Here is a 16229-nt window from a genome sequence, read left to right as displayed (position 1 = left end):
AATTCTTTTTTATTATTTTTTTGGAGGGTGCTGACCTGACTCGTGGGTCCCGTATGCAGTAGTCCGGCGAGTCCTCCAGGTACACCAGGTCATTCTTGCTGGGCCGTTTGAAGTGTGTGTGTGCGGGCAGTGAAGCCGGTGCCGTACTGGTTGACGGCCACCTGCACGGCGCCGTTGTACCTCTTGCGGAGGTGGTCGCCCGTGCGTCTGAAGTCGGCCATGGCGAGCCAGCAGGTCCGCACGCTGCACGAGCCGCTGACCCCGTGACACTTACACTCCAGGGTCATGAAGCGCTTCACCGCCTGCAGAGGAGAGAGAGAGGGCACGAGGTCACCCTAAACTACAAATAATCCAAATAAAAATGATTCTGAGCCACTTTATTGAGCGTGCTTGCAAAAGCACACTAATTGTTATTCCATGGGCTTATTTTGTGTGCTTGCTTGGAAAAGCACACTAACTACTATTCACCGGGACTATTTTTATTATTTTGTGTGCTTGCTTGCAAAAAGCACACTAACTACTATTCACCGGGACTATTTTTATTATTCTTCCGTTTCTTCCGTGTTGTTTTTCGGTGAACTACTCCTCCAGATGTTTTGGTCACACATACACTAAAAGGTATCAAATTGACCAGCTGGCCATGACAAGTGTTCTATGACTTTTCTAAGGGTTTCAGCAAACTTTTTTTGCTGTTTTCAAATTATTCTGCAAAAATATGCCAAAAAATCCCCCCAATGTAACCCTATGGAGAGGCTAGAGTGGATGACATCATCGCTAGAGTGGAGAGGGAGAAAAAAAAATTGTCAAAAAATACATTTGGAAACGGCGCCCGAGGCCGCAAATGGCACTCTAAAGAAATAATTTATAAATAGAAACGTGGATTCGTCTTCTCACTCACATTGGTCTGCTAAAGCTGTCAGAGTTATAGTTTGGGCGTAGGACGCACAGTTGATCCACCAACACCACCCACAGCCTCATAGACCGCCATGGTAAAAAGGAGGAAACATTTCTGGAGGAAAGCAGAAGTACCAGTTTCTTTTGATCGCTCTACAAAGACTATTTCTTCATTTTTCTTCACAAAATGCATATGTAGATGTTCAGGAAGAACTCAGGATGCTCGAAGTGAAGTCAGTTTTATGATTGGAATTATGGTTTGGCCAGAAATACTTTCTGTTCTAGGGGAATTTTCACCTGTTTCCACCTCTCATTGGCGTCAAATTCCACAGTAGTTGATTGCAGTTGATTGCCCTGCCCTGATTGGTGGCCGCCCTGGTTGCTTGGCTACCGCCACCCCTCACCCCCCCATTTTCCATGGTTTTCTCGATAAAAAACAATATCATCATCAAGAAAACCATGGAAAGCTCTTAAATTAAACTCTTTTTTGTTGTTATGAATATATTTGTCCAAACAAATGTACCTTTAGTTGTGCCAGGCACTAAAATGAACAAGAAATGGAAGAAAACAAGGGTGATCTAATCATTTTTTCCATGATTGTGTCGTTTAAACTATTTGAAACTCTACTTTTAACCATTTTTTCTCTGTTATCTTCTATATATTTGTATGGTTATTATTATTATTGTACAGCTCGGGATCTTTTTTCCACACACTTGTTGCACTGAAACAAACTAGTTTCATGTTCTCAGAGTCAAACACCATCTCAGAAACATGTTTTGTGAATCTAATCCTTTAAACCTCTGGATGACGTGAACACCTAAAAATGAAGCAACGTCGAGTCTTTCCATCAATTTCCTTCTAAAGTTCTGGCTTGAAACTCCATGCCAGATTTTTTTTTTGATGATATTCAGCCAAGTAAAATTGGAGATATTGTCAAATATATTTAGAATAAAATATAGAACTAGATATTATCCTCATTTTATCTGTTATATGTTATATTTTTTATTGTATTCATATTTGCAATATTTAAAATTCTGTGTTTTGAAACATCATTTTCTTTTTTTTTTTTTTTTAAATGTATTTTTTTGGGCTTTTTCATGCCTTTAATGGACAGGATAGTTGAAGAGAGACAGGAAACAGGGGGCAGAGAGAGGGGAATGACATGCAGTAAAGGGCCATCCGATGCGGGACTCGAACCGGGGCCAGCTGCAGTGAGGACTGTAGCCTCTACACATGGGGCGCCTGCGTAACCCACTACGCTACCGACCACCCCATTGAAACATCATTTTCAAGATCAGATTTTATGTTTCCTTAGTTTATTTTGGGTTCAAAATTTTGTTCAAGTAAGTCAAAGTTAAAAATTAATTATTAGGACATATAGGTGAGGTAACGCTGAAAAAACTGATACCAACATGACATAATAGCCGAAGATTTCAGAAGGTTAAATAACTCCTCCAGGTGTTCAGCTCGGTTCCCGCTCACCTTCCTGCCCGCTCTGTTGTTGTGCAGGTTCATGAGCGCCCGGGCGTCTCTCTCCTTCCTCTCCTTGGCGTCCACGAAGCCCTGGCTGAAGCGCATGGCGTGCTCCACGTGGTCGCTGCAGCCGCCCCAGTCAAAAGAGCCTTTGGCGTCCCGGGACGAGCCCTTCTTGGTGGGATCGCAGGAGCAGGAGTCCAGCTCGCCCTGGCTGCAGGCGCGAGCCAGCGTGTAAACCACACCGGCCGAGGAGATGGCGTACATGAAGGCCACCTCGCGGCTGCCTGCAAACAAAAGGAGCACACATCTCTGACAAAAGGCAAGTCTTTGCTAGGTTTTCATGTTGTGCACAAAGGAATGTCATTTATTAGAAACACAAAATGCACATAGGAAATCCTAGATGATTTAAGAATCACATTTTTTAACCCTCTGGAGTCCATGAAAGCACCGGAGCATGACACCTCATGACGTAGCAACATAAAAACAAGCAGCATGGAGCCCTGCTGTCAGCTTTTCTCTAAAGTTCTGGCTTTTCCAGAAGTTTCCATGTCCAATTTAGCGCATCAACTCTTTTTCAGCAAAGGTAAAAGGTTTTTGTTGTGTGTTTTTTGAATTTTTTTTGTGTTTTTAAATGTGTTTGTTGTCATTTTTTGTGTATTTTTTGTGTTTTTATGTTTTTTTTATGTATGTTTTTTTGTAATTTATATGTGGGTTTTATGTGGGGTTTTTTGAGTTTGTCGTTTATACAGGCAGAATGAAAAATAGTCAAAACCCATCAAAATAGCCCCAAACTTCAAAGTGAAAGTGTGATGAAGACCTAAAATTCAGTGTCTCAAAAAATGTTTATATTACAAATTTTACATATTAAAGTTTAATATGTAAATGTTGGCCTCTGAAAAGTATGTCCATCTATATGACTCAATACTTGGTTGGGGCTATTTTTTTTTTTTTTTTTTTTTTAAAGATATTTTTTGGGGCATTTTGTAGCTTTATTGACAGAGAGAGATATTGAGAGTGAAAGGGGGAGACAGAGTGGACGACATGCGGGAAAGGGCTCCGAGCCGGACCCGAACCCGGGCCGCCCGCCCACGAGGACTGGGCCTCCGTGGCACGCGCTCCACCAGGTGTGCCACCAGGAACGCCCCTGGTTGGGGCTATTTGACTTGAACTACCGGAGATGGACTTTTCCATCATATTCTAATGTATTGAGATGCAGCTGTATTGCACAAATGATATGATAACTCATAAAGCTCACAAAGTTGTGCAGCTGAGTAAATTTGTCCTTTTTTACAGTATAAATGTTGCCTTTAGTAGGCAGAACAACCACAGAGACAAAAAAAGAAAAAAAAGAAATTTTCTGGCCGAGGTGCAGCAGCTTTTCTGAAAACTTCAAGCAAAGAATTTAAATGTAGCAGAGAGGAATGTTGGTATTTATTGATATCCCAGTCTGTTTTCAAACACACTTTCAGACTGTAAAAGAAGGTGGCATGATTTAAAACACAGGAAAGTTCTTATAAATATGCTTCAGTTACCACCAACTCTCTGAATTTGCTCGTATTTTCTCAGTAACTTTGTGGCTATTTATTCTGAACTTTGTAGATTGGTGTGAGGTACATTTGCATAGAAAGTGCCAGTTTTGCACCAAATGTAAGAATTTTACCTTATTAGAATTCTTACAGATCGCACAATTAATGAAACAACAACATCAAGTTGACAACATGTATGTGCTGTATTTAGCAAAAGAGCTGCAAGAAGCTCATAATCAAACAGAAACTGTTTCCAGATTTGATTCATCACACTAAAACAAAAGAGAGAAGCCGTAAAGCCTACTTAAAAAAGGCTTTAACCTCCAACAATTCAATATTTTTTATTTAATATATAACTTTAATGACTTAATTAAGTATTTAAGGTGGCATGATTTAAAACTCAGACAAGTTCTAATAAATAAATGATTCTGTTAGCACCAACCCTCTGAATATGCTCATATATTTACTGTAACTTTGTGGCTATTTGTGCTGAACTTTGTGGACTGACGTGAGGCAAATTTGTATAGATTTGCACCAAATCTTTGCATATGACCTAATGAAAATGCTTGCAGATCGCACAGAACCACTGAGATGCTATTTGCTTGACAGTGCAATGAAGAGTGCATTACACTTTGCACGTACTTAAAAAATTGTGCAGGTTGAATTGTGCAGGTTATATTGTACATGTTATATTGTGCAGGTTGAGTTGTGCAGGTTATATTGTGCAGGTTGAATTGAACTGGTTAAATTGTGCAGGTTATATTGTGCAGGTTGAGTTGTGCAGGTTATATTGTACAGGTTATATTGTACAGGTTATATTGTGCAGGTTGAGTTGTGCAGGTTATATTGTGCAGGTTTAGCAGATGCAGAAGCTGCACAATCATTTTGTGAATTTGCCTTTAAAAGTCTAAAACAATGCTTATGATTGAAAGCCAGAGGATTTTGCCAACGCATCCAACAGTTAACTTAAAACCACAAGAGGCAACTTCATGCTGGCACCAGAATAAAAGTCAGTCAGTATGATTCATCCTCTGGGGATCATGAATCCATCTCCCAAATATCATGGCAACAATCGGACAGTTGTTGAGATATTTCAGTCTGAACCAAAAGAAATCTGCTGGACAGTTACTGGTACCCGTCTTTATACCATTCAACTCCACTGATGTGAAATGAAAATAAGAAGTTTTATCTGTGGTGATCATGGATCTGGCGTTTCCCAACACCGTCTGGCTGACGGCAGCATTAAGCCCAGAAACACACAGAGATCCTCAAATATTTGGCGAGCGCTGCTACCTGTATGACCTGTGTTTGTTGTTGCCTGCTGGAAGCTTTTATTTGATGTGAGGCATGGAATAAAAAACGCTTCATCTACCTCCAAGATGGATAAACAGCTAACGATTACCAGCAATGCCCTGACGGAGAACTCTTATCTCTCTCCACATGTAACCGATGAGAGATCTGATAGAGATCAAAGGCTGAGCAGGGAAAGTGTGTGTGTGTGTGTGTGTGTGTGTGTGTGTTTAACCTCTGCTGCAGCATCACCACCACACAGAGACAGTTTGTGGATTCATAGCATGTTTAGAGCTGCAAGTAATGATTATTGATTGTCTTCTCTTTGATTCATCAGTTGTTTTATGTATTAAATATCAGAAAAAGATGGAAAAGGTGTCTGAATCCAGATTTAAACATCTGTAAGCTGTCCTTTTACTGTCTAGTCATCATGATCAGAGGTTTTCAAGATACAGTCATGGAAAAAATTATTAGACTTGTTTTCTCCTTGCTTTCTTGTTCATTCTAATGTCAGGTACAACGAAAGGCCAAAGTCCAAACATGTGTTTGGACAAATATAATGATAACAACAAAACTAGCTCATAAGAGTTTAATTTAAGAGCTGATATCTAGACATTTTCCATGGTTTTCTTGATAAAGATTTTGGTTATTGTCAAGAAAAAACATGGACCAGTTGTAGAAGACATTCAAATGAACAAGAAATTGAAGAAAACAATGGTGGTCTAATAGTTTTTTCCATGACTGTAGATAATAAATCTGGGGATCCCCCTCAGTATGTTGCTTGAAATCATTAGACACAGTCTATTTTTACTCCTCTAGAGTTTTAGTTATGTGAGACAACAAGAGCATAGAATTAGAGCATGTTCGCAAAATGTGCAAAAATAATTGGTGCATTGGTGAATATTCGCTTTCCATTCACTTTCACTCTATGCAACACATTCGAATACAGTAGAAAAACATAATAGGCGAGTTTCCATTAGGTACTTTTCCCTACTAGTAAAAGTACCAAGTACCACTTAAGCTGCTAGTAAGCAAAGTATCAGCATCAAAATGTTCTTAAAGTATCAAAAGTAAAAGTACTCGTTATGCAGAATGGACCCACTCAGATGTTCTAAATATATTATTAGATTATTTGTATTGATGCATTTATGTCAGTAGGGCTGATTTAATCTACTTAATAAACTGTTATGAGGTTTAATTAAAAAAAGTCTAATCGCTTTAAATTGATCATGTTTTTCATGTTAAATCTTCTGAAAAGTAACTAAAGCTCTCGGCTAAATGTAGTGGAGTAGAAGTATAAAGTTACATAAAATGCTAATACTCAAGTAAAGTACAAGTACATCAAACTTATACAGTACTTGAGTCAATGTACTTAGTTACATTCCATCACTGGTATCAGGGGGATCGATAACTTATTTAAAAGTTAACATGTTTCTCAGTTTTGCCTTAAGTAGGCAGAACAACCACAGAGACAAAAAAGGAAAAAAAGACATTTTCTGGCCGAGTTTCATCATGTTTGTGTCTCAGCTACTGTCTCAGTTAATTATTCCCTACTCAGCTCGTTCAAATGAGAAATTACTGAAATTCTGACTTTATCCAAATAAAAGTAATCCCACCACTTTAAAGATCCACGTCAGGTCATTAGTGCAGTTTATCCTCTGATCATGTGCAGAAGAAGAGATTTATTTGGGCTTTTCAGAGTCAAGAGAAGACACTTTTTTGGGGGTTTGAGGGTTTGTGGTGGAAAATAAATGTTATGAAGAGGGAGATAAACGTCTCCTCTCCAGGCAGTAATGAGTTAACAGCATCAGGGCTTTAAAGGAGTAATGAGTAGGCCTGTCACCATAACACATTTTTTAGGACGGTATATTTTCCCAAAAACTATCATGATAAACGATAGTATCATGATGCTGAATTTTAGGATAATTTTAAGCCACTGATATAATGAAATTAGAGCATAATAATCCAAGTCCAACTTTTAAATCTCAACAATATTAAACATCGGAATTGAATTTTGTAAAAGAAATATTAAAATATCCTAGATGAATAAAATATATATATAAAATATATAAAATAAATAAATAAACTACAATCAAAACACATTAAAAAGACTCTCAGGCCCTGGTTAGCAAAAAACCTGAGATAAAACATTTTTTTTTATCATAAATAACATATGAAAAGCTGGAAAAAAATATATTTTTTGGCAATTTGTACCCCACTTTCTGGAATTGTTAAGCCATTGACTTGTGATTTGCATTTGAATACCTATATCACTTAAATTTCAATAAATTGATGTAGCCAATTGCATTTAAAGTTGTAAAATCCCTTGTAACTCTCTAACTGGCTTGAAGAACCACTCTGCTACACAAAGCAGATAGAAAATGGCTATAAAAACCTAAGCATAGAAATTTAAAAGGACAGCTATTGACAGTTTCTTTTAAATTCGAACACACACACTTAACAAAACAAGTAAAGTACTGAAAAAATATAAATTAAATACACCAATCAAGTAAATGTGCTTTGTTAATGCCAACTACTGACATCTGGACAAAAAAAATGTTTTTGGTATAGAGTAAAAATAATAACAAATAAACAACATAATAAAAATAAATATAATACAATGTGCAAAACAGCAGCATCCAACGGTTTTAGGTGTCTCTATGAACTAATCACCATCATCTATCTAACTGGAACTTTTTATCAGTATTTTTCAGGGCAGATTGGCATTGAGGAAGACCAATTATATATATATTATATTACATTATTATTATTATTATTTCTGTCATTGTCATATCCTTGATCCTTGTCAATCCTCACATGATTGGTTCGCACAGCATTCACGTGACACCCAGCATCTGTAGCACCTGCAGGTACTTTTTATAACAAGAAAAGTAAAAAAAAAAAAAAAAGAACGGCTGGCTGACGGACGTGAGCCGGCTCTCGTCGTTCACTTAACTCTGTGGAGTCTTGGGCTATTTTGTCCATTTTTTAATCGTTTTCATGTCTTTTCGTGTCTTTTTTGGTCATTTTGTGTCTTTTTTTAGTAATTTTGTGTCTTTTTGTGTCTTTTTTTTCTCTTTCAAAATACTATCATGCTCAATTCTTTTTTAAATGTTGCAAATGTGAACAAAGGTTGCAAATATAACATATAAGAGGGTTCCATCCAGTTCTATCATTTTATACTAAATATATTTGAGCTTGTCTCCAGTTTTACTTGGTATATCATCATCAAACTGAAACTGGCCTCATGGAGTTTACAGCCAGAACTTTAGAGGTAAATTTACAGTAGGGCTCCACGCTGCTTTGTTTTCTAGTCTGGATGTCATGAAGAAGTCTGGATTTGTAGCTTTTGGAGACTCCAGAGGGTGAAAAACACCAGCCTCCAACAGATTTATGATACATTTTGCTCTTTGAACCGGCTCGTTTGCGACCGACACATCACTAATGTAAACAACGATATATCGAGTCCAGAAAAAACCTATCGTGTCCTTTTTATATTTCGAACGATAAGTCGATATAGTAATAAATGTGACAGGCCTAGTAACGAGTATTAGGGCGTCAGTGACAGATCTGAGCATCCTGTCAAATTAGACGTGTCACTGTAGTGAGACTGGTTCTGTATCTGCTGGGAGGGCGTGTTCTAACAGGTCCTAATCTTTTTTTATTGCCAGGCAGCAGAGGATCATCAGGCCTGATGTTCCTCTCCCATGCCCTGAGATTTAACCCGCGAGGCGGATCCTTCGACTTAGTCCGTTTCATGTCGGGGGCCTCTAATCAGCCGTGTGGTATTCGGACCTCCCAGCCGGGCCCCGGCCGCGTCACACAGCATTATCACGGCACGCCAAGGCCCCCGGCCCCCGTCAGAAGCTCCTTATTGTCAATGTCAGCCGGCTAATTTCAAACAATTACACAGGAGGAGTTTTTTTTCCTCTCTGGTGTCGTGTTCTCTCAGCGTTCTCCTCATTAACCTCGTTAGGCACGCTCAACTAAAGCTGCTGGACCGACACACACACACACACACACACACACAGTCTTGTACTTCTATCTTTGTGAGGACCCTCATTGGAATAGTGAGTTGGATTTTTCATTAGTTTTAGTTTTAATTTCGTTGTGACTTTTTCTTTTCAAATTCAGTTAGTTTTAATTAGTTTTTAGAGTGAGTTTGCTAGTTTTAGTTTAGTATTTTTTTTTTTAAATGCTATAGTTTTTTTTAAATTTAGTTTTTATTAGTTTTAGTGTTAGTTTTAGTTTTTTTGTAATGGATAGATCAAAAGAGGTCACAGTAAATTTTGCCTTTATTTCCTTGCCTTATCCATCTTCATTATGTATGAAAAAAGTTGACAAAGACAAAAATGAAGGACATTTTCACTATAATTATAGTTAGTTTTGTAACCACACAATACAGTTTCAGCTAATTATCATTATCATGTAACCTTTAACCCTTAAAACAAAGTCTGAAATCTCAAAAAAACCTTTAAAGAAGTGAGGACCGGCCGAAATGTCCTCACTCTGTTGGTTAAAAACTATTCTGGTCCTCAATATGTAGGAAGTACAAGAACACACACACACACACACAGGTTTTTAAAAGGCTGATGTGATACCTGAGTTTCAATACTGGGACCAAAACGATACTTTGAAAAAAACATGTTCTCAAATGTTTCACTTTGTGTAAACACCAGCAGCTGAACAAGAACTTAACCTTCATAAAATAGTCAAAAATTAGGTAAAATATGAGTAGATAATTCTTAAGGTAAAGTTAATATTATGAGAACAAACAGACACTAAATGTCACCTCTTGGTTCTCGAGAGTCTTCGATTTTTGTGTACGACAAAAGTACTGAAGTGCAATACCCTATAGAGCTAGTATTGCATTAAATGATCACTTATTATCTCTACAATCTTATTTGTGGAACATTCTCACGCTGAGATATTGTGGTTTTACAGTTGTCATCTCTAAATGAACTACAGTCATGCAAAAAATGATTAGACCAACCTTGTTTTCTTTAGTTTCTTGTTCATTTTAATGCCTGCTACAACTAAAGGTACATTTGTTTGGACAAATATAATGATAACAACAAAAATAGCTGATAAGAGTTTAATTTTAGAGCTGATATCTAGACATTTCCATGGTTTTCTTGATAATAACCGAAATCATTTACAAGAAAACAATGATAAATGTCTAAATATCAGCTCTTAAATTAAACTCTTATCAGCTATTTTTGCTGTTATCATTATATTTGTCCAAACAAATGTACCTTTAGTTGTACCAGGCATTAAAAAAAAACAAGAAAGCAAGGAGAAAACAAGTCTAATATTTTTTTTAAAACAAGAAAACCATGGAAAATGTCTAGATATTAGCATTAAAATGAACAAGAAATTGAAGAAAACAATGGTCTAATAACTTTTTCCAGGACTGTATAAGCAAAATGATCAACTCTAAACTTACATTTAAAGAAAACTGTCATGAAAACAACCTCTCAACGTGTGATATTTAATACTTAAATGATTCATATATCATATATATATCAGCATCATTTCAGCTGTATCATGTTTGTCCTTGTGGCTCTGCCCTGCAGTAACTGACATGAGATGCAGAAAGAACTAAATCATGATCTGATGACTTCGGGGGTCTTTAAACGCAGCACGACTAAGAATAGAAAGTCAGTGGCTGGATTGTCTGCAACAGGATCTGCTGGCTCGTGTTTCCAGGTCATTGTGTGCTGCTGGCAACTTCTGCAACCAAATCTCCTGTGTGATCGTTGCACGTTAACGTTGCTCCGATCTGTTCGCTGAAACAAACATCTTAAACTTAATGCTGACAAATCTAAACAATCGCTTTCTAAAGTGTTGATTTACTGCGACTTTTCTCCAAGGCTTTCTGGGAAACAGATAGTTTCCCTCGCAGATATGTCCTTTTTTTTTTTTTTTTCTTCCAGAGGTTGGATCACATTCCACACCTTGTCTCACTTTACAATTGTACATTTATCACGTCGGTGCAGCCGACTGGTTTCTCTGTCAGTCTGTTTGAGGGGCAACAACTTTGTTATAGTAATGGTTTGACTCCTGGTATGCAGATTTTAAAGATTCGCCAATGAGAAGAAGAATGTAACAGTCCTGATAAATTATTAATTTTTTAAGTCGTACATCAAGAAAAAGTACAGTTTAAATACTGTAAGATCACTTCAACACTTGGATGTTTGTTGGTCATTTAAAAAGGATTTAATTAAGTCTGTTTATTATTATAACGGCAAATTATCGAGTTTTTCAGAGCTTTATCATATTCCAAAACTCATCAAACAAAATTGATCCCCGAAAAAACAGGTTTGTCGTAGAGACACACAATTTGGTACATACATGTATCATGGGAAGACGCACCAAAAAGTCTCTAGAAGCCATACCCAAAAATGAACAGGAAGTCGGCCATCTTGGATCAAAAATGGCAAAACGTTTTCTGCCATTTCCACGCCGCATACTTTAACAAACACCTCCTACAGATTTAATGCGGTCGACTTCAGATTTGTTTAGTACCATCAAAAGGCCTTTGACATCAAAGGTTTTTAAAAGCTTTGCAGACCGTAACACTATGGGGGCGTGGCATGGTGGCAAAATATGGCGTTTTGGCATAAAACACGACACTGTATAACTTCACCATACATTGTCCAATCTGCCTCAAACTTGTCATACATGATGATGGTCCATCACTGAACAGTTCTACATAACAATATTTCATAAAGTCCTGCCCTTTTTGATTAGCCATGCCCCCTTTTCTAACTAATAAACTGTTTGTCGTAGAGACTTGCATGAGGTGTCTGTGTACTCAGCAGAGAGTCCGTTTACCTCGCCCCTTCAACGATCGGTGGACCTGGTGTGGCCGGCTCCCCGACGGCTCCACTCTGCTTGGGGGCCCATTCATTGCTGCTTGCAGCTTTAATTATCTTTGAGTTTCAGATTGTGGCTCGTACACTCGAAAAAGAGTCTCTAGGGGGGTCTGAATAGTTGCTGAATATAGAGACAAAGTCGCTAAGTTGGCAACTCTGTTGGTTAGCCGCTACAAAAGTACCTGTATGGGAACAGGTAATACTTCGAGAAAAAAGTTGCAAATGTACTAGATTTAAAGTGGCAAATCTACAAGAGAAAAAGTCACAAACTTAAGAAATTTAAAGCGGCAAATCTGTGCGAAAAAAGTCGCAGATTTAAGAGATTTAAAGTGGCAAATCTGTGCGAAAAAACTTGCAGATTTACGAGAAGAAAGCGGGGAAAAAAGCAAAATTTTTCTCGCAGATTCACCACTTTAAATCTCATAAATCTGCGTAGCTTTGCCACTTAAATCTCGTAAACTTTGTTCTCAAAATATTACCTCCCTCCCCCGGGTCCGTATGTTTTTTTTTACACATTCTGGCTGTATGTAATATCCTCCAATATTCTCTAGGGTTGAAATTTGGAATTTGAAAGTATTTCAATGAGTGCCCTATTAAGCTTTCACTGCCTGAATTTAATGTAACTTTCCTCTGATGTCTAGAGACGTAATTCAGAGACAAAGTGAGGCAGATAATAAAGATACACATGAGATGAAGTAACTAAACTTTAACATCTTAGAGGGGAAATTAGCTCCCAATGATGTGATTCTCTATTTACTCCAAACCTGTTTAAACATTCATTTTTCTCTTGTTGGACTGAGCCTCAAAGATACATTTGTTTGGAGAAATATAATGATAAGAACAAAAATAGCTGATAAGAGTTTAATTTAAGAGCTGATATCTAGACATTTTCCATGGTTTTCTTGATAATAACCAATATCATTATCAAGAAAACCATGGAAAAAGGTGATTATAAAAGCATGAAAAAGACATAAATCATAGTCATTTAAGTTCAATGAGGCCATTAAACATAAAAAAAGGCACTAAATGAACCATAAAACACATTAAATAGCATGTGTTTGAAAAATCTACCTGGTTATTATCAAGAAAACCATGGAAAATGTCTAGATATCAGCTCTTAAATTAAACTCTTATGAGCTATTTTTGTTCTCATCATTATATTTCTCCAAACAAATGTACCTTTAGTTGTACCAGGCATTAAAATGAACAAGAAAGCAAGGAGAAAACAACATTTTTTCCATGACTGTATGTCCCCTCTCCCTGCTCTAGCACTCACTGCGCAGCAGCAGGCGTCCGAACAGGTTGTGGTCCCGGGCTGTGGTGTTGCAGTTCCAGCGGTGGTTGCGGAACTGGTGCTGGCACTCTGAGATCCAGTCCTTCATGCCGGCCCCGATGGCCTGCATCACTTTGGGGTGCTGGCGGCACAGCTGGCGCTGCTTGTTCACCAGACCGGGGATGTTGTCGCACATCATCTGGGAGCCCAGCGTGCCCATGTACCTGCAGAGTGGAGGAGCAGACGGATAGAGAGAGATGAACACTTGTTAAAATGTTTTAAACATTAATCAAGAAAGGTTAAATGGTGCAAAAACATCTGGACAGGCAGATGGATCAAAGAGAACAGATTTGGTCACTGATTTCTCTCAAAACAGAAAATGTTGCACTTATTCTATCAACTGAAGTGCAAATAACCCTATACAGGCTTTCACATGGTGATATAAAAGCTTTGCAGGGGAGGAAACGCTTATCTTGCGCAGAAATAGAAAAGCGGAGAAGAAGATAAAAGTGACAATGTAAAAGTGTCTTCTTGAGGAGCTTGTGTTGAAATCACTCCCAACAAGTCCACACCCCCCATGTACCTGCAGAGTGGAGGAGCAGACAGATAGAGAGAGATGAACACTTGTTAAAATGTTTTAAACAATAATCGAGGAAGGTGAAATGGTGCAAAGACATCTGGACAGGCAGACAGATTAACCCTCTGGGGTCTGAGCCTATTTTTGTGTCTTTTTTTGTCATTTTGTGTCTTTTTTGGTCATTTTGTGTCCTTTTTTTGGTAATTTTGTGTCCTTTTTTTTGCCTTTTTGTGTCTTTTGTTGGTCAGTTTGTGTCTTTTTTGAGTGATTTTGTGTCTTTTTTTAGTCATTTTGTGTCTTTTTTGGTCATTTTGTGTCTATTTTAGTCCTTTAGTCCAACATAAAATGTGATTTTGAATTTTTTTACTTTCAAAATACTATCATGCTCAATAAAGAATTTTAAATGTTGCAAATGTGAACAAAGGTGTCAAATCTAACATATAAGAGGGTTACATCCAGTTCTATCATTTTATACTAAATATATTTGAGCTTGTCTCCAGTTTTACTTGGTATATCATCATCAAACTGAAACTGGCCTCATGGAGTTTACAGCCAGAACTTTAGAGGTAAATTTACAGTAGGGCTCCACGCTGCTTTGTTTTCTAGTCTGGATGTCATGAAGAAGTCTGGATTTGGTGCTTTTGGTGACTCTAGAGGGTTAAAGAGAACAGATTGATCACAGAGTTCTCTCAATGAAAGAAGAAATTAAAGAAAATGTTGCATCTATTTTATCAACAGAAGTGCAAATAACTAAATACAGGCCTGCACACAGTAGAGGAATTGAAGATTTGCAGACCAGTTAAAAACTTAACTTGTGCAGAAATAGAAAAGGGGAGAAAAAGATAATAAAGTGACAAGGTAAAAAAAGTGTCTTTTTGCTTTTTGGAAAGTGCAAAAAGTGTGTGCAAAAACATCTGGAGAGGCAGAAGTGAACTGATTTGGTCAGTGAATTTTCTCAATGATCTCAAAGAGAGAAATTAAATAAAATATTGCACTTATTCTATCAACTGAAGTGCAAATAACTCAATACAGGACTGCACACATTAGATGCATTAAAGCTTTGCAGAGGAAGGTAAACACTTAACTTATGCAGAAATAGAAAAGGGGAGAAAAAGATAATAAAGTGACAAGGTAAAAAAAAAGTGTCTTCTTGAGGAGCTTGTGTTGAAATCACTCCCAACAAGTCCACACTCCCCGTGTACCTGCAGAACAAGGTGATGAGAGACTGGCAGGGAATTTGAACAGTTGCATGCTGCAGGGATTTCCCTCAGTGATTAAAGAAAGAAAGACCAGAGCAGCAGCAGGAGGGGAAAAAAGAGAGAACTGAGAAAAATTATCTGTCAAAACAGCCTGTGAGTATCAGCGGCGGTGTGAAGTTTGGACTCTGGAAACAGAATCTTTGCAAGAAAGCGAAAGACAGCAAACAAAGAGATATTAAATTATATCAAATGACTTTATCCTGTAAACGTATCCGTCCAAATATTCACTCCTTCAACTTCAGTATAAATAGTACAAAATAGTTATGAAAACCCTGGAGGGAATTCCGTTACTTAATCTCTGGAAATTTCTAATTAACAAAAAGAAAAAGGTCGTTATGAAACGGTTCTGAGGGTAATTAATACATTTATATAATAAAAAAAATAATCAAACAAAGCTTGCAAACAATACGAGATAAAATGTCGCACCATTTGCATTTTAAATCCGACAGATTCTTTTAAAAAAACGTTAACTGGAGCGCGTGTTGTTGCGTAAAAACGCGTAAAATAAGACATGCAAAGAGTGGCTATTTGCATTTAAATAAAGGTTTAAAACAAGACATAGTACTTACCACCAGGACGCATCGACCTCGGCTGTCAGCCAGCAGATTGCTACAGATAAATAAAAACATATTCCACTTGGCAATAAGTTCATATTAACCAAACTTCGGTCCTTTATGGATCCGGACGGAGCATTTCCACGGATGAAAGAAAAATATAAGACATTAGAGAAGTCGTGAATCTCCAGTTTAAGATTGTATTAAAAATATATATATATATCATCACAGGAGAGTGGGATGTTCGCGCGTAAAAGCCATGAGCGGCTCGTGTTGTGCGCCGTGGCGAAGCGCTTATAAAGAAGAAGCGAGTTGTCTAATAGTCCAGTAAATATCTTCAGAGCAGATGATGTGCTATCAGGTTTAAATTGCTTTACACAAGGGGTGGGCAGAGTCCCGTCTCAGGAATGAGGTGAAGAAATGAGATGTCTGAGAGTATCTGTTCAGGCTGGTTTGACACCAGACAGGCTTGGCCCGCGTCCAGACCGGAGCTCCGCCGCTC

At 37.8% G+C, this 16229-nt stretch overlaps 1 protein-coding gene across 1 annotated transcript in view; it reads right to left on the bottom strand.

Moving 5' to 3' along the window:
- wnt2 (wingless-type MMTV integration site family member 2) overlaps positions 1-15825 on the bottom strand; it is a 40152-nt gene extending 24327 nt beyond the window's left edge. The window contains 5 exon segments of the mRNA XM_059335792.1: positions 36-145; positions 147-302; positions 2377-2654; positions 13341-13561; positions 15743-15825. Coding sequence (XP_059191775.1) covers positions 36-145; positions 147-302; positions 2377-2654; positions 13341-13561; positions 15743-15825 — 848 coding nt within the window.
- Positions 15826-16229: the final 404 nt, after the last annotated feature.

Source organism: Centropristis striata, chromosome 6 (genome assembly GCF_030273125.1).
Source record: "Centropristis striata isolate RG_2023a ecotype Rhode Island chromosome 6, C.striata_1.0, whole genome shotgun sequence".
NCBI classification, from domain to species: Eukaryota; Metazoa; Chordata; class Actinopteri; order Perciformes; family Serranidae; genus Centropristis; species Centropristis striata.
This window is presented reverse-complemented; position numbering and strand designations above follow the sequence as displayed.